At 41.5% G+C, this 23,982-nt stretch overlaps 1 protein-coding gene across 4 annotated transcripts in view; it reads left to right on the top strand.

Annotated features, from left to right (window-relative positions):
* Positions 1-23,982, top strand: part of DLG5 (discs large MAGUK scaffold protein 5) — a 208,791-nt gene that overhangs the window by 129,662 nt on the left and 55,147 nt on the right. For 2 of the 4 annotated variants that reach the window (XM_077453969.1, XM_077453967.1), the window contains 7 exons: positions 1,252-2,169; positions 3,844-3,979; positions 4,109-4,253; positions 6,146-6,267; positions 19,218-19,292; positions 20,482-20,650; positions 22,089-22,202. In XM_077453969.1, coding sequence (XP_077310095.1) covers positions 1,252-2,169; positions 3,844-3,979; positions 4,109-4,253; positions 6,146-6,267; positions 19,218-19,292; positions 20,482-20,650; positions 22,089-22,202 — 1,679 coding nt within the window. The remainder of the gene's footprint in view (positions 1-1,251; positions 2,170-3,843; positions 3,980-4,108; positions 4,254-6,145; positions 6,268-19,217; positions 19,293-20,481; positions 20,651-22,088; positions 22,203-23,982) is intronic. The other 2 variants (XM_077453970.1, XM_077453968.1) reach the window with 1 other exon arrangement.

Raw genomic sequence — 23,982 nt, 5'->3', positions numbered from 1 at the left:
TGTTGGAGCATCCTGGGCATCAAGCCTCTGGTGCCAAACTCTGTTAGGCCGCCTCCTATTCATACATTTTCAACCTAGAAGGTGAATGCTTATCTTCTGCTGATGCAGCTTTCGACTGCAAGATTTTTGCAAGTGGTACTCTGAATTTGGGTAATTTTTATCCATGTTTTGTTGGGTTTGTTGGCAGAGTTCTTTTATTTAGCTGTTGCCCACCCTAAAATGCATTGCTTTAGGATGTCCCATGGTGTATTAAAGCGGAGTTCCACTCAAAAATGAAACTTCCGCTGATCAGATCCTCCCCGCCGTGTCACATTTGGCACCTTTCAGGGGAGAGGGGGAGCAGATACCTGTCTAGTACAGGTATTTTCTCCCACTTTGGGCATAGATTGCTGCAGGCTCCGCAGTGATCTATGCCGTGTCCGTCCCCTCCTCCCCCCGCTGTCTTCTGGGAGACACTCAGGTCCCAGAAGACAGCAGGGACCAGTGAGGACGCACAGTGCAACTCGTGCATGTGCAATAAGGAACCAGGCTGATTCCCTTACCGAAGATGGCGGCGCCTCCACCCGAGATCAGATCGACTTCGGGTGAGAACATCACAGGCACCCTGGTCAGCTAAGTGTCCATATTTTAAAAGTCAGCAGCTGCAGTATTTGTAGCTGCTGACTTGAAAAAAAAATTTTTTAAATTTTGTCAGAACTCCGCTTTAATAAGTGGCTTGTGTCCTGTACTGAACGATTTAAGATTAGAGCAATTTTGACTTAACTGTAAATTCCATATCTTGGAGTGCCGTAGGGGGCACTAATGTATTCTTTCCCTGGGTCCTGGTAAATTACTAAAGGAAAAAAATACAAAACCAAAAAAGTAAAACCGGGTAGACTTATGTATCCAATGTGTCTATCACGTAAAGATGCTAAGCAAGACTAGGAAGCCAGTGCCTAGTGAAAGATTGAGATCATAGATGTGGGACAATGTTTTGCTTTTCTTAGTGCCCACCCTCATAAGCAGAGCATTCGTCACCAGATGTATTGGTGTGATCACGATAAGAAAGGAATATTACAGTGAGTACAAACCTTGTTCTGTACCAATAAATAATTATAGCATAACATGTACATTGCAAGTCACTGAAATTGATGACTTTTTTTTTATAATCAAAAAGTTGGTTTATGTAGTGACCCTAAAGTCACCTGAAGACGTGTATTGCTTCTTGTTTACTATGAAATCATAACCTTGATTATTTTTTTACAATTTCAGATATTTCCACCAAATACATCATGGAGTGGACAAAACCTCTTTGAAAACCTTAAGGAGTCATGTCGTGTTCTACCATCAAATATTCACGCTCATAACAAGAGGAACATTAAGAACAACAGCTCAACACAAACTGACATCTTCCACCCGGATATGATTGATCATAAAAAGGAGATGGGAGATTGCAGTGGGTCAGACAGAGCCCTTCAGCTGAGCTGTCACAGCCACTCAGAACATAGTTTGGGATCACTTGGGGGAGAGGTCTTTATTGGTCGTGGGTATGAGTTGTTAGAAGAGGAAGGGCGACCGCTTGGATACCCAGAGGCTATTGCAGATGTTATGGTTGACGCACCTACAGGCAAGAGGAGCAGTGGTACGTGGCCTAAAGTTATAGTTAGCCCAGGACACTCCCAGAGTGAGTTCACAGTCTTCAAGAGACCCAGGCAGAGAAAATCCATATTTGATCCAGATACCTTCAAGAGGCCTCAAACTCCTCCAAAACTTACCTATTTGTCTTCAGGGCCAATCATTGCACACTCTCCCCAGCCTTCAAAGGTGGACAGGCCACCAACACCCCCAACTCCTCCAAAACGAAGTGACTCTATTAAATTTAAACATAGACATCAGTCCAGCTCTGCTTCTGATTCCACAGTAACTGCTGGCTCGCCTCCTACTAGCCCATCTCCTGCTTCTGTCCCTTCTGGCCAGGAAAGCTCCCACAAGATACAGCATAGCAGGGGTGTTGGGAAATGCTGCAGAGATGATGGGACAAATTGTGCCTTGCCAGGATGCAGAGGTGGTGGGGAAGTGGAAAGCTGTTTACAAAGAGCAGAGGAACCTGAAGTAAAAAGGCCAAGACCACTGTCTGCTCCAGCTCTAAAGCGCCTAGCTCCTGTATCCATTCCTCATCATGCACTGCAGGTGATTATTATGTTCTAATCTATTTATTTTTAGTCGCAAACTTCTCTGTTTTGCACAATCAGTGTTTAAGTTTACCTGTTTGTGTTTTTTTTTTAATGTGCTCATGAGGACTATTCTTTACCACGCTTTTATATGACTACATTGATGAAACAGAAATGGCCTGCAGTGCCACAATTTCCCAGCTAGTACGCTATTTATAGGGACTGTTGAGTTATATGAAAACATGACAAAAAAGCAGTTCTGTGTTAAGCCCAACTCTAGATAATAATTTTTTTTTTAGTTTTTTTTTTTTAGTTTTGAATAACGAAGAGTTTTTTTTTTCTTCTGCTGTAACTCCATTGTAGAGCTTTTTCCTCACTTCCTGTCCCTATGATGTACACAAAAGAAATAGGCGTTGATTTACTTAAACTAGAAAGTGCAAAATCAGGGGCAGCTCTGTATAGAAACCAATTGGCTTCCAAGTATTTCTGTCAAAACTTAATTGAAAATGTTGAAGTTAGAAGCCGATTGGCTACCATGCAGAGCTGCACCAGATTTTCTACTCTCCAATTTTACTAAATCAATTACATTCTGAGGTTTTTGAGCATCACTGGAACAGGGAGGTGCAGAGATTGACGTTAAACATACTTTTCTCGCAAACATTTCTACAAAAAATTTGTTTTTGTTTGTGTCCCTGTTAGAGAGATATTTAATCACATTCTGTTCTGATGAGAAGTGACTGGAAATGTAACCAATAAAGTCACCAAACTCAATAAAAACCTGACAGGCTCAAACCCTTAACCACTTTGTCAGAAATTAAATTAAATGAGTTGGACAACAGCCTGAATATATATATCTCAACAATGTGATTTAATAGAACTATAGTGCCTCAACTCATGTTTTTACCACGCTGCTTGAATCACAAGTTTGCTGTCTATAAATCAAAAAGCCAGAAGGGGTTTTGTGGTGGACATTCATGAAATGTAAGCACAAACCAAAATCAAGATGGTCAAAGACAGGTCACGTCTCTTCATCAGCATAAACGTAAAACCCTTCTGGGTGGGTTCCACATGTTGTTTTGCTTACTCTTTATTTACAGAAATAAATGACAATTCATGAAAATGCAGTCTGCTTCAGAAAAGTAGAAAATCTTGTAACTATGGCTATCTTGGAAATTTGTGTAACAAAAATTAAAAGTAAAATCTAAATCTAAACTATTTAGTGCAAGGACCTGCCTGATTGCACAGTTTAAGAAGCCCCTCAAAATACATAGTTTTGGTAAATCCAAAATTGATTGTACAAAGATTTTATGTTCATACTGTAACATTTATCCAGTTAGTATAAATGAGTAGTGGTGCGCTGTACTATACAGTAAAACTAACTATGGAATCCTAAAAATATCCATAATTCCATACATAATATCTGTCTAGTTAGATTTATAGTACAGCGCACCACTACTCATTTATACTTTTTTACGGTATTGGGTTTAGATATTGTCCTCGGTGTGTGTAGCAGTACTTTTGGCTTAGTCATTGTGAGCTGGCGCAGGAATAATTCTTCTCTGTTTAATCAATTTATCCAGTTAGGGCTACTAGCACAACCACCATTTATACAACCATGGTCATGTGTATGAATTCACTAACGATGGCTGCCTAGCATTTTATTTGTTTGCATTTTTATTTTCCCTTTTGTCAGACCCAGAAGTTCTCCCCCAATTCAGAGGATCGTATGTCTCCTGATATAGCTCATGAGTGGGTGCGATTCTCTCCCATAACTTCCCCCCGCCATAGTGAAATTTTTACAACTTCCTTGTATGGATCTGGTATGTCAGGTGAGTAAGGGCTTGAACAGTTTGCACATTTTGATTGACTTTATAAAATAGATTGATTATTGTAACAGAACTGTAAATTGTTAAATCTGTGTTCATTGCCCAAGACTTAAGATTTGTAATTCCTTTCAGGTACTGTCCCTCGGAGTCTGGCTCCATGTCCCGCAGTTACAGCAGTTTGTAGAAACCCAATCTACACAGCCTGGAGCCATCGTGTACCATCTAATAACTGTCCTTCCTCCACAGGCCAAGTCTGCTCACAGCACCTACATCAGAGGTATTATATCATCGCTTCTAGGCAGTAAACTTGCGCTGTGTTGATATTGCTGGTGTGTGAAGAGAAATTCTGTCGGTGGTTGTATGTTTTTGTGTATGACAAACTTAAACTAAGCATCTGGCTGAACACATGATAACCAAACATCTGCATATACAATTGGGGTTAGAGTATATATTGCTAGTTTTACTCTGGCTGTTCTCTGTGCACATGTTTTCTCATTTTCTATACCTCTACATTTTTAAACGGTTCTCTCTCTGCCTAGTTTTATATTTCATTCTTTTTATTGTGCTTTGGAGGACAAAGAAGGCTCCCTTTAAAGGGAGTAAAGCCTCGTACAGGCACTTTGATTTTCGGATGACCGAACATCTGATTTTTGTGGCATGCTATGTCGAAAGTGAAGAGGTTACTAACAATACGAGAATTTTAGTTTGACAGAATACCACCAGATATTAAATGGAAAACCAATCAGCGCACACATATACAAATAAAATAGAAAATTGCAAGCTGAACACCCAAAGGAGCAAGTCACAAACACCTCAATGGAACAATAAAATTCAAAAATGGTGCAGCGCCAATAAAGTCCAGTGATGATCACATAGTATTGGATTGCAGCATGAAACATATAGAAAGAAACACCATGTAGTGAGGAAAATCTTCTCTTGAGTGTGACAGATCCTTCCACCAGTATTAATATATTCTTACCAGCTGGGATGGACCACTGAATACTCAAATGATCAAACAGGCAAAATCACACATGTGATATGTAAGGATCAAACTGCTATGCTCCCAAAACATGGACAGGGCAGCCTCCAATTATGGTCCTCCAGAAGCCTCAATCCTCAGCAATGACCTTCAGGCATATGCTTTCATATTAGGGATGAGCTCAGGCGTGTTCACATGGAACACGTGCTGAGCCCGCCAGGAAGTCGGCAGGGCACTGCGCTAATCACAGGCAGTGAGACATTGCCCCCATGTGTGGCTGCAGAGATCGGGCAATGTCTCATTGCCTGTGATTAGCGCAGCACTGCGCCGACTTCCTGGCGGGCTCTGCACATGTTCCATGAAAACACGCCTGAGCTCATCCCTAGTTCATATATATCCCATAGTGTCAATCCAGATGAAGATATGCAAAATGTGGCTCCAATATGGAAAAGACCCCAGCCAGAGGAATATGTTAAAAATATATTAAATAAAAAACGATCGAAGTGTAGCAAAATAGAAGATCGTTTTATTTGAATTCAATAAAATTTAAAAATAATCAGGAATAGCATTCTAGAATTGATACATATGCTATGTATGAGATAACATACAATGTCCGTATAGTAGAAGCTTAAGCCGCCACAAGATGCCACTGTGGCGGTGTAGACAGCAGAGCACACAGGCATGAGCCCATGCAAGTAATAACTCTGAGTTGGTTATTTGTGTAAGTTTAGACATGTTGCCTATGTTACAATTCTGAGGATTGGAAATAGGTTTTTTAGAGAGAAGCCCTGTTGCATGTTTAGTTCTCGTTTGTTCCTTACAGCCAGGAAATGACTGTTGGCTGAGGAGATTCATGGGTCTCCAAGGGTTCAACTAGGGACTGAAACTAATTCTAGCTGTAATTTAAGGTACCATTGTGTCTCTTCATTTATTTGCAAATTTCAGTTTGTAATACTATGTGTAGCTATTTGTATAATTTGCCTCTCCTGAAAGGAGGTGCGCAGGCTGCCATTACAGACTTCCTTTTATTAAAATGGTAAGCTGAATAACAGAGCAATTTATTAGCAGTTTTCTGATTAACAAAACACCTATTAACATGAATTCAATGTCCTATTTGAAAGAAAAACTTTGAGTATATGCATATGATAACCTATAGGATTAATTTTTAACCATATTCTCATGACTCGCAGTGCACAGCACCATGGTCGCTTAAGCTTAGACCTGAGCCACAAACACCCCAGTGAGTACTGTGACACATCCCGCCCCAGAGTATCTCATGGTTCCAATTCTCTCCCCTCCAGTGCTCGCCTGGGTAAGTACAGCTGATTATAGATTACTTTTAAAATGCCTTGTCTTGTCATGAAATGTTATTTGGTTTATGTTGAAACTAAACAACTGGTAAATGTTAAAAAAACAAACAAAAAAAACCACAAAAACAAATGCAGATGTGTATTTAAAAAAAAAAAAAAATCAATATATGTTTCTTTATCGTACATCATAGGACACAGAGCCTCAAGTATTTACTTAGTTGGTTATAGCTACCTTCAGGTGTTGACACTGGCACGCTCAGTACAGGAAGTTGACTCCCCTATATAACCCCTCCTCCTTTCAGGAGTACCTCAGTTTTTTCGCCAGTGTCTAAAGGTGTTGGCACGAGTGCGGACTCAGTGTCCTTACAACACACGGCGCATAAACAATCAGGCTCACACCTGAAAAAGCTTAAAGCTGATACTGTGGCAAACGGTGTCCATCAGGGCAGCTCAAGCAAGGCTGCCACAGGACACAGAAGTGCTGGTGCACGTGAGGGGTTTACACAGGCATTTGCAGTACAGGAAAAGACGTATTGTTTAGCATTGGATCATTCTATGCTGCCACTGTTTTTTTTCTACTATTTGTTCAAGTAAACAGAACAGTTCTTAGAGTGCCTCTGTTTTTTGTGCTTTGCATTATTGCTTCAAAGCTTAGTACTAAGGCACCAAAACCACCCCCAGGCACTGGGAACTCTAGTCATGCCTCCACATTGTCATGCTCTCTGGAGATGCCTGACATGGCAAACCAGGGTGAGTCATTGGAAGCAATTGGTGGTGCAACTGCTTCTCACACTTCAACCCCTGTATACGTGACTAAAGATGCATCTTCCTCTGCCCTGTAGGGCTTAGAAGCAAGATTAGCAGCTTTAATCGCATCCTCCATTAAAGGGGACAAAAAGCATGCTAGATCCCTCTCTCCCACTCCAAAACCTTTACCAGGGGAAAAGTGGGGACACTATGAGGTATTACCCTCAAAAACAAACTGATTACTACTCTTCGGAGGAAACAGTTGAAGTTTCAGCTTCACAATCTGAGGTACAAATTGTTACGGTCATGGTTCGCTCCACTTTCATGCTACCACTAACGGAGTTAGCTGAAAGTCTGGTTTCTTCTTTGGGTTCCTTAAAACCTTCACAACCAGTGCATGCGTTTCCAGTCCACACATTACTAGAGAAGCTTATTTATACCAAATGGGATCATCCAGATAAGCATTTTCACCAAAGAGATTCTCAGTTCTCTACCCTATGGAGGAAAAATTCACCAAAAAATGGAAATTTCCAGCAGTATATGCTGCGATTTCCAGTGTGAAAAGTTTGACTTGTCCAGTGGACAATGCACAAATGCTAAAGGATCCAACAGATAAAAAGTTGGAATTCCTGTTAAAATCCTCTTTTTCTTTAGCAGGTACTGTTGCTCAGCCTGCAATTGCAGCTATAGGCATCTGTCAGTCCTTAAAGCGGGATTCCGCTCTTTTTTTTTTTTTTTTCTTACCTGTGTCACAGGTGGGCGAGTGCTACCTTCGATTGGCATCCACGTCCGGCGTTTATTTGACCCCCGGCGTGACGAATCTTTTCCTCAGGATGACTTATAAAAACCTGCTCTGGCGTTTTCCATTTTAACTGTGGGCGTCTGAAGCCCACAGGCATTTACTTCCTGGTATATGATGACGTCTGGCTCCCAGCATGCTCCGCTCCATCTTGCACATGCTCAGTGTGCAATAGTGGTAATGGCAGATACAGCTGCCTGCCCACTTTAAAAATGGCAAATTCGTACACGCCCTCGTCACGTGACCGGCGTCCTAACGAAATCTCGCGAGATTTCGCAATTTCATTGTCCTCCATGGATTCTTGGGAAATAGCTTACAAATTTCCCAGGGACCATTGCGAGGACGATAGCCACGCCTACTCCCACGGGAGGACAACCCGGAAGTCAGCTGAAACATCAGAAATAAAAGGTAAGTAAATAATAATTTTTTTTTTCAGGGTTCGTTTAGGTAAGTATGCTATCTGTTGATTTTAATAACATGAAGTTTCATTTTCAGGTACCAAACCACTTTAAGGTCCTCTGTGAACTGGTCTTTTAACTCGCTGGCCTGCACAACAGGCCAGTGAGTTGGCCGATTTTGTTTTGCCATGGATGCTATGAAGGATTCTATTCACCAGGCTTCTCGCCTTGCCCTTGTGCTAGTACACATGCGTGGACTCTTTGGCTAAAGGGTTGGTCTGCTGAAGCACCCTGCAAAAACCTACTGTCTAGTTTCCCATTTCATGGGGAGTGACTGTGGCGATGATTTGGATAAATACATCAAAACAATTTCCAGTGGAAAGAGTACTCTTTTGCCAGTCAAAAGAAAGTATAAACATCCTTTATTTAAATGGACTTTCTCTCCTGCGCCAAGCGCATCCGTCTCTAGGCAGTGGCGGCAGCTTCCACCGACTCCAGAGGAAAATCGCAGGGTCAGGCCCAGGCACAAAGGAAGACCTGTAGCCGCAAAACTACAAAGCAGAATACTAAGACCTCTTCATGAAGAGCCTTCTCCCCTCAACAAGGTGGGGAGAAGACTTCTGCATTTCGCAGAAGTCTGGCAAAGGGAAACTCAGGACAGATTGTCTCTCTCCACAGTAACTCTAGGATACAAACTAGATTTTTGGAGTTTCCACCATCTCATTTTCTGAGACCAAACGTTCCCAAGGATCCAGGGAAAAGACAATCCCTGTTTCAAGCATTAGACCGATTATTGACTCAAGGGGTAATCATACAGATCCCTACAGAAGAACAAGGATTAGGTTTCTATTCAAACATGTTTAAGGTACCAAAACCGAATGGAGAAGTTAGGCCCATTCTGAAGATCCTCTTTTTTTCGAATGGAGTCGATTAGGTCAGTGGTCTCCATCCTACAAGGGGTAGAACTTCTGGCATCCTTTTTCATCAGGGACACATCTGCATGTCCCAATATTTCCCGCTCACCAAAGGTTTCTGCGTTTTGGAGTGGAACCAACAGTACTTTTAGTTTGCAGCCTTAGCCTTCGGGCAAGCCACAGTACCACGGATATTCACAAAAATACTGGCCCCGCCTCTAGCCATGTTAAGGGCACAGGGCATAGGGCATAACAGTATTAGCATACTTAGATGGTTTATTGTTAATAGATCAGTCAGTGACTCACTTAAAACAAAGCGTACACGTTACAACCAGTTACCTGGAAAGTCCCGGTTGGATCCACACCCTAGAGAAGTCTTCCTTAAAACCAGTAAGAGGGCTGGATTACTTAGGTCTGATCATAGACACAGCCCAGAAAAGGGTGTTGTTACCTTCAGCAAAGATCAGCTCCATACGACAGCTGGTACAGATGGTCAGGTCAAAAGCAAATCCTACAATTTGCCTTTGCATGAGGTTGTTAGGAAAGATGGTAGCTTCATTCGAAGCAGTTTCCTATGCCCAGTTCCATTCAAGACTGTTGCAAAACATTATCCTCTCTGCTTGGAACAAGACAATCCAAGCCTTGGACTTGCCAATGCGGCTGTCCCAAAGAGTGTCCCAGGGCCTCATGTGGTGGTTACAAAGCCAGAATCTGCTGAAAGCGAAAACATTCAGACCAATTATCTGGAAAGTAGTTACGACAGATGCCAGCCTCTCGGGAGACTGTCCAGGGACAGTGGTCAAAACTCGAAAGAGCCCTGCCCATCAACATCCTAGAGATTCGGCCAGCGTGTCTGGCTCTGAAAACCTGGACTTCCAATCCGACAACGCCATGCCTGTGGCATATATCAATCACCAAGTGGGCACCAAGAGTCTCTCAGCTCAGAGAGGTGAACCATATCCTAACTTGCGCAGAAAGGAATGTCCCATGCCTATCAGCAGTTTTCATTCTGGGAGTAGAAAATTGGCAGGCGGACTATCTAAGTCACCAACAATTATTCCCAGGGGAATGGTCTCTTTACCCCGAAGTTTTGCCAAAGATGGGGCACTGCGGACATAGATCTTCCAGCGTCCAGATTCAACATGAAGTTAGTCAACTAACAGAACAAGGGATCCACTTGCATACGATACAGATGCGCTGGTAAACCTGTGGGATCAGTTTTCACTGATCTATGCCTTTCCCTTGATTCAGTTGCTGCCTCAACTTCTTTGCAGGGTCAAGCTGGAAGAAAGACGGTAATTCTGCTAGCACCAGCATGGCCCAGAAGGTCATGGTACGCAGAGATCTTAAAGATGGCAGTGGAGGGTCCTTGGCCTCTCCCACTAAGGCCAGACCTGCTTTCGCAGGGGCCGATATTCCATCCTACGTTACGAAAGCTAAATTTAATGGGTGGACTATTGAAACCCACATTCTGAAGAAACGTGGGCTTTACAGATCAGTTATCTCAACTTTAATCAATGCAAGGAAACCAGTTTCCAGAGCTATATATTATAGAGTTTGGAAAGCTAATGTTTCCTGGTGTGAATCCACCCTCAGATATATATTATAGGCAGAATTCTTGCCTTTCTACAATTGGGTGTAGATATTAAGTTGGCCCTAAGTACTATTAAGGGGCAAGTCTCAGCCTTATCGGTTTTACTTCAAAGACCGCTTGCTATGCATTCTTTAGTCTGGGGTTTTATGCAAGGGGTGATGCGGATTAATCCACCAGTTAAATCACCTTTAACCCCTTGGGACTTGAATTTACTTTTGTCAGTGTTACAAAAACATTTGAACCATTACAGCATATTCCCTTAGTCCTTATGACTAAGAAGCTGGTATTTTTGGTTGCTATTTCCTCAGAACGGAAGGTTTCCGAATTGGCTGCTCTTTCTTGTAAAGAGCCATATTTGATTATTCATGAGGACAGAGTGGTGTTACGCCCTCATCCAGGCTTTTTGCCAACAGTGGTTTCAGGCTTTCATCTGAATGAAGATATTGTCCTGCTATTGTTTTTTCCCAAAACCATGTTCCAGGGAAGAAAAGTCATTACATTATTTTGATGTAGTGAGAGCAGTGAAAATCTATTTAAAGAAAACTGCTCAGATTTGTAAGACTGACGTCTTATTTTTTCTGCTAGAGGGTCCTAATAAAGGACACGCAGTGTCGAAATCCACTGTTGCTAAGTGGATTCGGCAAGTGATAATTCAAACTTATGATTTAAAGGGTAAGATTCCCCCGTTTCAAGTTAAGGCACACTCTACCAGAGTGGTTAGTGCTTCTTGGGCAGTGCGTCACCAGGCTGCCTCTGCTCAGATCTGCAAGGCCGCAACTTGGTCTTCAGTCCGTACATTCACAAAATTTTATCAAGTGGATGTAAGAAGAATGAGGATATCTCCTTCAGGCGCAGTGTGCTGTAGACAGCAGTATAAGTCCTCAAGGTCTGGGGGTGCCCTACAGGTTGTGTCTCTCTCCCCCTCAAGTAGCATTGCTATGGGACGTCCCACTAAGTAAATACTTGAGGCTCTGTGTCCTATGATGCACGATAAAGAAAATAGGATTTTTTAAAACCGCTTACCTGTAAAATCCTTTTCTTGGTGTACATCATAGGGGACAGAGCTCCCTCCCCTCTATTTTATGGGGTGTAATTGCTTATATTGCTTGGCTACAATAACTGAGGTACTCCTGAAAGGAGGAGGGGTTATATAGGGGGGTCAACTTCCTGTATTGGGTGTGCCAGTGTCAACACCTGAAGGTAGCTATAACCCACTAAGTAAATAGGTAAACTGTTTTAAAAATCCTATTATTTCAGATGCAACTAGTGTAAATACCCAAATTCAACTTGATTTAAACCTGTTAAGCTGTAATTATCTGTATAGCAGTAGTCAGACTGGGTGAAAGCAGGTCAAATCAGCCAATTTGGTGTGCTGCATTCATATGATAAAAAGGAAACATCAACCTCAGTCTTCTTCTGCTCCTTTTTGCTGTGCATCTATAGGCTGCTGATGGGTAGTGTGGTAATGTTTTGTGTATTTTGTTGTGGTGGAGGGAAGGTAATCTAGCTGCATTGCTTCAAATATTGGTCAATATGAAATAGTGCAATACATGCACATGTTCCTTGTGTTTTATCACTTTAATGAACCTGCAGGTACAGTCTGTGTTCTTGTGCAATTCCTATGCGACTCAGTCCATTTCTCCTCTGCCCTCCAAGGCAGATGATCAAACCAAGATCAGTTTGATCAGTTGCTTCCTTGACTGTACCAGCCAGGAAATTGCCGAACTGGAATTGAAGAAATTCTCATCGCCTCCAACTTCTTTTGTGACAGAGGAGAGGGAGGAACATATATCATCCCTGAAAGGATTTTTACTCCCACAAAAAATCTTTGCTGAACTCTGATAAAGAGTTTGCAAAGAAGTGGGCTTTTCCTGTAGTTGAATCTTGCCATCTCTGTGCTAACATTTCACTGTACCTTTTAAAGATGTTCTTTATTTCAATAATTCTGCAGACAGAACATTTGAGTTGCTCATAAAGGCTTTCTTCAATTTCAGTATATTAAACTGCATACAACTAGACCAGGATAATGAACAACCAACACAACTCTGTATTTTAAAATTGCGCTGTTACAGAGCAATTACAGCAATCACCTTCCACTCTGGTTTTTGAATGATTGCATTAGAACATGTCAGAAGACAAAATTTCCAGAATGGCTCTAATATCCATTCACGTCATTTGCAGAATCCTGTGGTCTAAAGCTTGGACAGCTGAAGCTTTCTTGCAAAAGGCACCTCATACTTATGCCCTTTCAAGGAAAATACCTGTTTGGTGAAGTACATATATCAGAGGTCATCTGAGGATAGGTTTTATTTCCACAAAGAGATTCCAAAAATCTCTTCCTCGGGAGTTGCTACCTCCTCAAAATGCAGAACTGTGCTCCACTCAGGCGTTAACGTCAGCCTCAGCTTTAAAGCCTAAGTTCAGCCCTTCCGTTCAACACAAGGCTTGGCCCACAAAAGCCACAAACCTTCCTGAAAGCCCTCTTCACAGTGAAGGGGTGCTCTCGCTCTTAAGGCCCGGTTCACACCGCTGCGGGGGGAGATCCGGATGTGATTCGCACAGCAAATCACATCCGATCTCCGTAGCGATGCGAGTTCAGCCATACAGATAGTATGGCTGAATTCGCAGCGCTCCCGCAGCAAACTCGCACGGGACCCTTTTTTGGGTCCGCAACAGAATTGGATCGCATGGGGGTTCACACCATGCGATCCGATTCCTGTGCGAGTCGGCAGATCGCACTGCGATATGCCGACGGATCTGGGGGTGTCATTAACATAACATTGACACTCCCAGCCGTCCGCATAGGGCAGTGTGAACTGCCGGCGGGAGGTGTGCGATGCGGGAAAACGCCGCGGATTTGCGGCGTTCCCGCATCGCTATAGTGTGAACCCGGCCTTAAAGTGGTGAGACATCTGTTACAGTTTGCCTCCCTGTGGGTGACAGACATCCCAGACCAGTGGGTTAAATTGGTGGTTTCAGGAGGGTGCAAAATAGAGTTCAGAACTTTGCCCCTTTGCCACTTTCAAGTCAACCAAAAACTGCCTAAGGACAGTTGGATTTGCAAAAGTCCCTGAACCACCTCTTATACCAGGGAGTCATTGTGCCAGTATCTCCACATGTCAGGTTCAGAGGTTTCTTCTTAAACCTGTTCATGGTACCAAAGCCCAATAAGGGGGAATACCTTGCATCAGTGGATATCTAACATGCCTATCTGCATATTCCCATTTACCCACCTCATCAACGCTTTGTGGGCTTTGCAGTGGCAGAAAATCAGTTTGTTTCACTGCCCTTCGGCCCATCCTCTTCTCCCAGTGTTCACAAAGGTATTTGTGCCTCTGCTGGCCCTGCCCAGAGCCTAGGACATTCCACACGCGGCATCTCTGTCGTTGAAGATGCCGCGCTCAGTGCGCCTGCGCGCCGCTGTCTACGGCACATGTGCCGTAGACGGCGGTGCCTGTCTTGGGCAAATATCTCCTAAACCGTATAGGTTTTTTCTTGGACCTACAGGTAAGCCTTAATCTAGGCTTACCTGTAGGTCAAAGTGTGTTGTAAGGGTTTACAACCACTTTAACCATGCTTCTATTCAGCCAGCAAAGAAGTTGGTTATCTTGGTGAATTACTGTTCCAGCTCTAACAGTTGGCAAGTCCTCCTTCCTCTACAACTGGAATAGAAACCAGTCTCCTCATCAACATCCTGGAATTTGGATCAGTCAGGTTGTCCATGAAATACTGGACCTCCCTTGTGAAGGGACACTCAATTCAGGTGCATTAAGACAATGCCACCACAGTGGCATATATTAACCATCAAGGGGGAATGAGGACCCTTGGCTGCCTTTGAAGGAAGCAAACCAGATTCTTATGGACAGAAACTCACTGTCCAGTGACTTCTTAGGTCCCCATCTAAGGACTGGACAGATCTCAGGCAGACTATCTCAGTTGTCACCACTTGGAAGGGGATGTGTTCAACCTCATATACCAAAGATGGGGGATTCCAGATGTGGACATCCTAGCTTCCATGTTTAACCAAAAGCTACCTCTGTTTGTTTTTTGTCTGAACCAGGGAGCCTTTAGCCCTAGCCCCAGATGCCCAAAAGTCCCCTCGTCTTATTTCAATTTATGCTTTCTTCCATCACAAATTCTGCCTCGCCTGCTACACAACATAGAGCGAAAATCTGTGATGCTAATTGCACCAAACTAGCCCAGGACAACCTGGTACACAGACCTACTCAGACTAATAGACAACCTGTAGCCTCTTTCCACCTGGCTAGATCTGCTATCTCAAAGTTCTTCATTCCATCCTGTTTCTTGGTCTCTGGCTTTGACAGCATAACTGTTGAAACCCATATCGTATCAGGCCCCCTCCTTTAAAACATCATGTGCATCCCTGGGATCTTAATTTGGTTTTCTGTGCCTTGCAGACACCACCCTTTCATCCCATCAGTGATATTTACCTGGAGACTCTTGCTGGCAAAGTAGCCTTTTTGGTAGCTAGAAGATCTGTCAGTTGCAGAACTAGTGGCTCTTTCCCAAAAGAGCCTTTCCTCATCCTTCACAATGACATGTTTGTCTTACGCCCAAGACAACTTTTCTTTGAAGAATAGTTTTGCAGTTCATTTTCAATGAGGACATTGTACTGCCATCCTTTTGACCTGTTTTTAAATATCCAAAGGCATTGTCTCTAAATTGCCTTGGACTTAGTCCGAGACATTAGAGAACACTTCCAATCTACTGCTTCTATCAGACAAACGGATTCACTATTTGCTCTCCCCTCGTCACCTGGTAAGGGCCTTCTAAATCTACAACTGCACTGTGGATAAGGCCCATGCCACCAGATTAGTGAAAGGTTCCTGGGAATTTTGGCAGTAAGCTTCTGCAGCCCCAGTGTGAAAGACTGCCACCTGGTCTGTTCATACTTTCTCCAAAGTTTTGCCAGTTGGAAGTCCAATCTTCTGTGGCTGCAGCTTTTGGCCACAAGATTCTGTGAGCCTGGATCTTTTGACATTTTTTTTTTTTTTGCACAGTTGTGTTTGCCTAGTTGTTGCCCGTACTTCGCATGCATTGCTTGGGAATGCCCCATGATGTATTGTTGCCTGTGTACTGTATGATTAAAATAAAGTAATTTTAACTTGTCTGTAACTTGCATATCTTCTAGTACAGTAAAAAACACAGGCCACCTTCCATTCTTTTCTTTGGTTTACTCTGGTCCAGGGTGTATGAATATGTTGCCTGTGTCCTTTTACTGTCCTCAAAGATATAGAATTTATGTAGAAGTCAAAATTCCTTTTAGTTATTTTGCAAACAAACTTTTGTATGGAAGTTCTTTATAGATCTGTAATAATCATATCTAAAGATGAGATAACTTTTAAAGAACCAGTGCAATATAGCTTTGAAATACTTCCAGGTGTGATCATTCCATTATCCCAAGATGCAAAAACAAGACGTATGTGTGTGACAGAAAAATTCCAGTTGTACAGATGGATTTTACTGGCAAGGTTGCTTTACAAAGTATTTTTATGTGCTATTTCTCGCTTCTAAAGATCCAGCAATGATATATTTTGCATATGCGATACTTGATCAGCCTTTGTGGAGTTGTAAATTACTGTGGTTGCCCAAACTACTACGGTGATGCCACCTCTCATCCTCTCCACCTCATCTAATTCAGAGAATGCTTGGCATTCATTGAGAAAAATGCGATCCGTTCTCTTAATGGCAGCTGTGCTGAGCAAGCGACCCCCAGTGGTTGCTATGCAGAAGGCCAGGCACTCGACATGGCTCCTAGAAGATCGCAACCTGAGCTACTACAGTGATTTACAGCTGATTTGTACAATCTCCTTTAAATCCACCTACAACAATTTATTGTGGGAGAGCATATATTGCATCTAGAGAAAGTATGTCTAATGTGTGGGAAGATCCATGCAGCTGTTCCTGTCTATTTTTAACAGACTGCTGGCGGCAGATGCTTGAACATCTATCACTCTAGGGCTCATAAACAATTGCTATATAGGCTTTATGGAGCATACACAAGTCCAGAATATTGCTGCACTCTTTATTGACTTTATTGAAACATTAAAATCATATTATGGGTATGACTGGAACTATTAACGGTAACACTTTTGCCATTGATTTAGCACTTACTCAAACATCATGAACACCTACAACACATGAAATATACACTCACCACCCACTTTATTAAGTACACCCGTTCCATTGTTTGGTAACACAATTTGCTAATCGGCCAATCACATGGCAGTAACTCAATGCATGTAGGCATCTGGACTCGGTGAAGGCAACTTGCTGAAATTTAAACCAATAATGGGGAGGAAGGTGAATTTAAGTGACTTTGAATGGGGCATGGTTGACTGAATCAATCAATGATCTTCTCCTACTACTACTAAGTGTCTATACTGCTCACCCCCTCATTCCCACATGTCATATGATACAAACAGAAGAAAATGACAAATATCAAGTCTAAAAATCGCTTGCTTGCTGCCTAAGCTAGGCAGACAAACCTCCTCCAACCCGTCAATACAGATCTAACGGCAAAGTCTGATGACCATACAGGGAAGAAGGTCGGCAAGCTACAGTAGGACACCCAAAAAAATCTAAGTGCACATTATGCCTGATCGCAGCGTATAGACCATACACCTTTTTTTATCCTAGTCTCATCCAACAGATTGTATAGCTAACGAACCATCCACAGTGCGCCAGATAACTGGTGATAACTAATCTATAAAATCTTAAAGATATATATATTGAAACAAAAACCCCAAAGTGCAAAAAATGAATATAAAAATAAGCAATGGACCCCTGGGAACCGATCAGATGGCACGATCAGATGAAGCTGAGTGATCCTCACATTGGTAGAACACAGATTTTATCAACACATGATTGATCATTGGAAAAATAAATACCACGCTAGAGCTGAATAAACAATAATGCAATTAAAACTAAAAATGGCTGCAGCTCAATTTTACAAGATACACGTAAACACAATAAGTTAAAGCGGAGGTCCACCCTAAAATGGACCTCCGCTCATCGGAATCCCCCCCCCTTCTGGCGCCACAATTGGCACCTTTCAGGGGGGAGGGGGGTGCAGTTACCTGGATAATCCAGGTAACTGCACCCACTTCCGGGATAGCTGTCTGCGGAAAGGGGCGTAGATTACGCCCCTTTCCGCAACTGCCCGCCCCTTTGCGCAAGTGCCCCGCTGCCTGCTGGGAAACACACAGTTCCCAGAGGCAGCGGGGACCGTCCGGATTGCGCCGCGCGGCTCGCGCATGCGCAGTAGGGAACCGGGAAATGAAGCCGAAAGGCTACATTTCCTGATTCCCATACCCAAGATGGCGACGGCAGCACCCGAGTGTCGATCTAGAGATCGGCTTCGGGTGCCGACATCGCGGGCGCGCTGGACAGGTAAGTGTCACCATTTTAAAAGTCAGCAGCTGCAGTATTTGTAGCTGCTGACTTAAAAAAAAAAAAAAAAAACGCGGAGTCCCGGCGGACTCCCGCTTTAATAAAAGGAAAATGCTGCGCACATGAATTGAGTGTATCAAGTAAAAACACCTAGAAATAATTGATTACCATAATGTTTTAAAAAAATCAACCCCTCTAATAAATCAAACATTGCATAATTTATATAGGTAAATTATAAATCAATACCAAGTGTGAATATTAAAATAAAAAATTCCAGTGAAGTAATGAACAAATGTCCAGTGACGTGAAAATAGTCCAGTGAAAAAAAATTAATGAATTATTCTATAAATATACAGTGAAAATTCATAAAAATTAATAAATGATAAAAAGTATTTTATCTTCAGCCAAAAAACGCCAAGGATCGTGACCACCACCACACAAAATGTGCGCTTACCAAAAGGCAAGCGTTTTCATGCCCATAATAAATCTCCAACACTTCCTCAGACCACGGTCACAGTAGGCTCTCTTATTGAATAGGACAGGCCGAGAACGTCAACCTCAGCAGATGAAGAAAATGGGCAATACTCGGGATCCTCCTCTGCTGTTACTTCCAGCAATGGCATGAAATCACTTGCCTTTTGGTAAGCGCATATTTTGTGTGTTGGTGGTCACGATCTTTGGTGTTTTTGGCTGCATGGAAGATAAAAAAATTTTTTTAGCAATTTTTATGAATGTTCACTGTATATTTATTTATATAATTATTCATTCATTTTTCACTGGACTATTTTCACTTCACTGGAATTTTTTGTTATTTATTTTAATATGCACACTTGGTATTGATTTATAATTCACCTATATAAATTATGCAATGTTTGATTTATTAGAGGGGTTGATAGGGTTTTTTAACATTATTATGGTAATTAATTATTTCTAGGTGTTTTTACTTAATTGATACACATCACTCAATTCATGTGCGCAGCTTTTTCCTTTTAACATGATTGATCGTTCACCTGGAGTGGCATAATTTTGGTTTTTATATGGGCTTTTATACCTTTTTTAATACTTTTTTTTTGTTTTTACCTTGCAGGATCCTCAAGAACAGAGCGCATTAAAATTCCATTAACCCCAAGATATGTGAGGTGCCCAGTGGGCTCAGATAGGGGTAAGTAGGAAAAACAGTAATATTTTTGTAGCTTCATCACTGCTCTAATTAAATTATACCAAATGTATCTCTTGCATTAACCTCCCTGGTGGTATGATTAGTTCTGGTTTTAGGTGCTGAAAGCAGTACAATTATTTTGCATGGAAATTTGGCGTTTTATATTGTAGTTCTGTAATTCTTAGGAATAACTCTCTTAAATCTGTTCAAACCAGAGTCTAGCAGACATCCCGGGTATGATAACGTTTATAATATAATAAAGAATAATAAAAATTATTCAATAATGTAATCAAATCCTAAAACACTAAAAAAGGGACACTTTCTGGTTGCTATGGACAATCTCCAAATTTCAGGCAGAAAAACAGTATTTATAATATAAAAGTGCATGCAGGGCACTGCACAGACCACTAGGGACAAAGGGGGTGTGTAATTTTTTTTTATACAGTACTGTAATCTGTAAGATTACAGTACTGTGTGTGTTTTGTGTCTTTTTACTTTTTTGAATTTGGCGCCGATCTCCGCTCCCATGCGCCGTAACATCGCAGAGAACAGAGCTCGGCGGCATTCGGGCACTGTGTGAATCGAGCCGAGGACAGCTCGATCACACAGCGCGGGGGACATTGCTGGATCCAGAGGACAAGGTAAGTAACTCTCCCTGTGTCCTCCCTGTATCCAGCGATGTGATCCCCAGTCTGGCTCGGGGTTATCGCTTGTGGAACTAAAATCCCAACCCGAGCCAGACTCGGGATCACCGCTAGGGAGGTTAAGCAGTCCGTTTGTGTAAGGTAGTGATGCTCATATTGGGTTTATGAAACTTACAATTTAAGGTTCCAGAAAATAATATTGTGAGGCCGCCATTTTAGACTTTCTGCTAAAACAAACGGGCATCGCATTTGTTGCTCAAGAGATTGCCAACTATGCAAAAATATGTAGTTATGGAGTCGAATTTGATTATCAATATGTCCCTGTTAATTCAGTCTGTTGTCCTAGTTGACTATCATATCTTTGCAACAGGAAGTAGCTAGCATGGCATTCAGTATGAAGCTGTATTTTACATTCAGAGGTACAAATAGTATAAATGTGTCTGATGGGCACATTTATTGACTTAGAGGCTTTTTTATATTGACATGTCTGATCATTAGCATTGGTCTGGTTCTGATTACAAGCTAACTGCATCTATCTTTTATTGCAGGCTCCCTGTCTCAATCTGAGTGTAGCAGCCCCAGTTTATCCAGTCCTCCTCATTCTCCTTTAAACTTGGAAACATCATCATTTGCAAGCAGCCAGTCACAGAACTCCATTGCCAGCTTACCAAGGATATCAATAAGCACTGTGCCAATGGGGGAAAGAAGGAAAGACAGGTAAGGTTTTACTGACATTTTTAGATCCCTGGTGCTAAATATATTTATATTTTATCTTTAATATATATTATCAAGCATTGTTAAATTGTTTAATTCAAAGATGAACTCAGCTAAATACACAGTAGAAAAACTTGTATAGGAACTCTTCTACCTACCAAAGGACTTGTGGCTATCCAGCTTTTTGGATGCACAAAGCACTGCCAGACAACACAACAAGGTGGATGGCCTGACTTTGATGCAGTTAAGCAGTACAGCTAGGTCACCTCTGTCCCCAACATGGAATTGAACAGAAAAAGAAAAACGCCATACTGATGACTCCTCGCTGCACTTTCTCCCATGGGCATAAAAGCTAAGCTTTATTGGTCTTGAATGCTGCCCCTCTCTTTCATAATTGATGTGCTGCCAAGCAAGTTATTAAAAGCAGCAGATACCAAGTAAAATAAAATATTGAAAAACTCACTATTTCTGGAATAAGCATAATTGTGCTATTATGTGCTTTTAAGGTTTTTTTTTATATGCTTTCAGAAGTTTTTTTTTTTAGGGAAGCTCTTTTAAGAAGTGGGACTCTGTCCATTCAGAGAACATGTGCAACTCTTCTTTATATATGCAGTCAGGTGGAAGGAGCATATATTAACTTATTATTATTCAGAATTTATATAGCGCCAACAGTTTGCGCAGTGCTTTACAATATGAGGGCAGACAGTACACTTACAATACAAATCAATACAGGAGGGATCAGAGTGCCCTGCTCGTTAGAGCTTACAATCTAGAACTTAAAAAAATGCTACAATTCTGTCAATGGAAGATTGAGGATAGAAGAGTAAATCGCATCTTGTTTTTTTTTTCCCCCCCAGTTTTAAACATCAGCATTATGAAGCAGATTCCCTATATATATATAAAAAAAAAAAAATGCACCTGATAAAGTTGTATTTAACAACTGCCACCAGAATCATTTATTAGTATAAATGATATTTCGGTTTGATAAATAAAGAAATACCTTCCACTTATGATACAGGTGAATGTTGATTTAGTTTTAAGTTGTATGTGTTGTGCTAAAATGTTTTGTTTTTTCATGGTGTTTTTGTCTATTAAATGTCAGTTATTATTAATTTTTTATTTTTATTTCTTTCCTCTTTTCCCTTCTGCTAACATGGTCTGTTATTTCATCAACCATTTAACCATATACACAATGCTTTATTTGTGCAAATCCTTCCATATTTAAAATGTGCCCGGCTTCAATCCTTTGTATATTTAACATTTTGTTTGCTGTCATTTTACTTTGTTTTTACTATCCCTTTCCCATCTTCTCTCTCTACTGTGCATGTGTGAAAATGTACCCTCCTCTGTGTTGAGTACCCCTTTGCTCTCTGATGTTCCACTACTTATGACATATCATTCCTTTCCTTCCAACCAATGTATCACTCTTTTCTCTCTAAAGTCACTACTACTTCTTCCCTCATGTTTCATCTTCCAGATATGTTTTCCGCACTAGGTCCTTACTGAGGCTTCCAGCCCGTTCTAGGCCCAGGTTTTCCTCAGTAAGATGCTTGAGGTCTGCCACTTGTCTTACTTTCTTAGTCTATATGAGTCGTCTGCTTTTTTGAAAGTCTCCTTCAACCCAGTGGTATTCATTTGTTGCCTTCATTCTGCTTTTTCCTTCAAAATGCCCCTGCTCTTGTAGCATGTTGGAATGCTTTTTGCTGTTTCCATACAGTCCATGGCACTCTGGGGTGGGTATGCATTGCACTTGCTGGTCATTCCTATAGCTGAATTGTGAGGCTTTGTCTTCTTTTCAGTTGGTGCATGTTGATGCATGCAGTGGTTCCACGTGTGTTTTGGGAGGGGGTCTAAAGAAAAGCAAAGATAATAAAATGGGAAGGATCACGATCAATCAGGAAATTTGTGTTGTATATCTTGTTTATGTGGTTGTTGGTATTCATTTTAAATCAATGAATACTGCAATAGAAATTGTAAGCCAAAAAAAAAGAAAAACCTTTTTGTAGGTCAGAATATACATGACAATCACTGCTTTATGGAGAATAACAAGATCTAGTTTTTCTGCAATCTTTAGACATGGGGCACAGAAGTGCATGTGGTAAAAGTACGAAGCAGTGATTTTTTTTTTATTGATTTTTTTTTATTGATTTTTTAATCCTACAAGTTCAATATTCAAAAAAGGGGAAATGGGGCTTTAAATGAGGCGTGTTGCTGAATAAAAAATATATTTATTAAGTACAAACCATATCACAAAAAGTGTCAAACTAAGATATAGGACACAATTTACTTTGGTACATTTCTTTAAATACATTTGTTTAGATATACAGTCATTTTGCAAAGTACAATAAAACTTTATTAGCAATACAGATGTGTAGACATACTCATCCATTCATAAAACCAATAAACATTAGCAATTGCTCATAGTAAGTCGAAATGATCTGGGCATCAGTTGGATATATACTCGACGCACGTTTCATGGCTCTTGCCAATCATCAGGAGTACAAATGCTCTGAAATTAGATCAAGAGTATCTATAAATATGGGATAACCTTTAAACGGAGAACCATCTCTCAAGAAAAGGGGGGGCTATAACTTACTGTCCGGCCCAAAGGTGATACCAAACATCTGTCCAGGAGATACAGAGGACAGGGATATCGATCTCCCCCCGGGGCTGAGGTGAGGACTCGCACCCAAAACGAGGATGCAGCTGTGTAAAGCCCAGGTGACCATGATAGTATATGATGTGTGCTTACCAGGCCGTACTATTCTGCAGAAATATAGAGATAAAACCTATTGAGATTATTTGCTATTGATGGAAAAAATCCATACTTGTAGGTAAATAAAATAAATGAATAATATGCAATTAATGCAATCATTTTTCAATGTAATAATTAAAGGGGTTCTGCACTCATAATAAAACATTTGCCCATTCTGTTGCCTCTAGTTCATATATTTGATAATGTCACCTGTTTTTTTTTTTTTTTGATTCACCTACCTTTTGTAATCTGTAGTAGTTTATTTTCATCCCCTGCGGCGATGGGTGGTCTCTTGCGGGGATCAGCATCATTTCCTGCTGAAGCCCGCACTGTCTCCTGGGATCTCGTTCAGGTAATCCCAGGAGACATTGCGGCTAATGCACCCGACATCTCGCGAGATTTCGGGTGCTACAGCCGACATCTCGCGTGATTTCGGTTATTACAGCCGAGATCTTGCGAGACAGTGCGGGCTTCAGCAGGAAATGATGCTGATCCCCGCAAGAGACCGCCCATCGCCGCAGGGGATGAAAATAAACTACTACAGATTACAAAAGGTAGGTGAATCAAAAAAAAAAAAACA

The sequence above is a fragment of the Lithobates pipiens genome, unplaced genomic scaffold (assembly GCF_037356315.1).
Source record: "Lithobates pipiens isolate NorthernLeopardFrog02 unplaced genomic scaffold, aLitPip1_a1.2 Scaffold_25, whole genome shotgun sequence".
Classification (NCBI taxonomy): domain Eukaryota; kingdom Metazoa; phylum Chordata; class Amphibia; order Anura; family Ranidae; genus Lithobates; species Lithobates pipiens.
The sequence above is the reverse complement of the archived record's forward strand: the minus strand, read 5'-3'. Positions and strand labels throughout refer to the sequence as shown.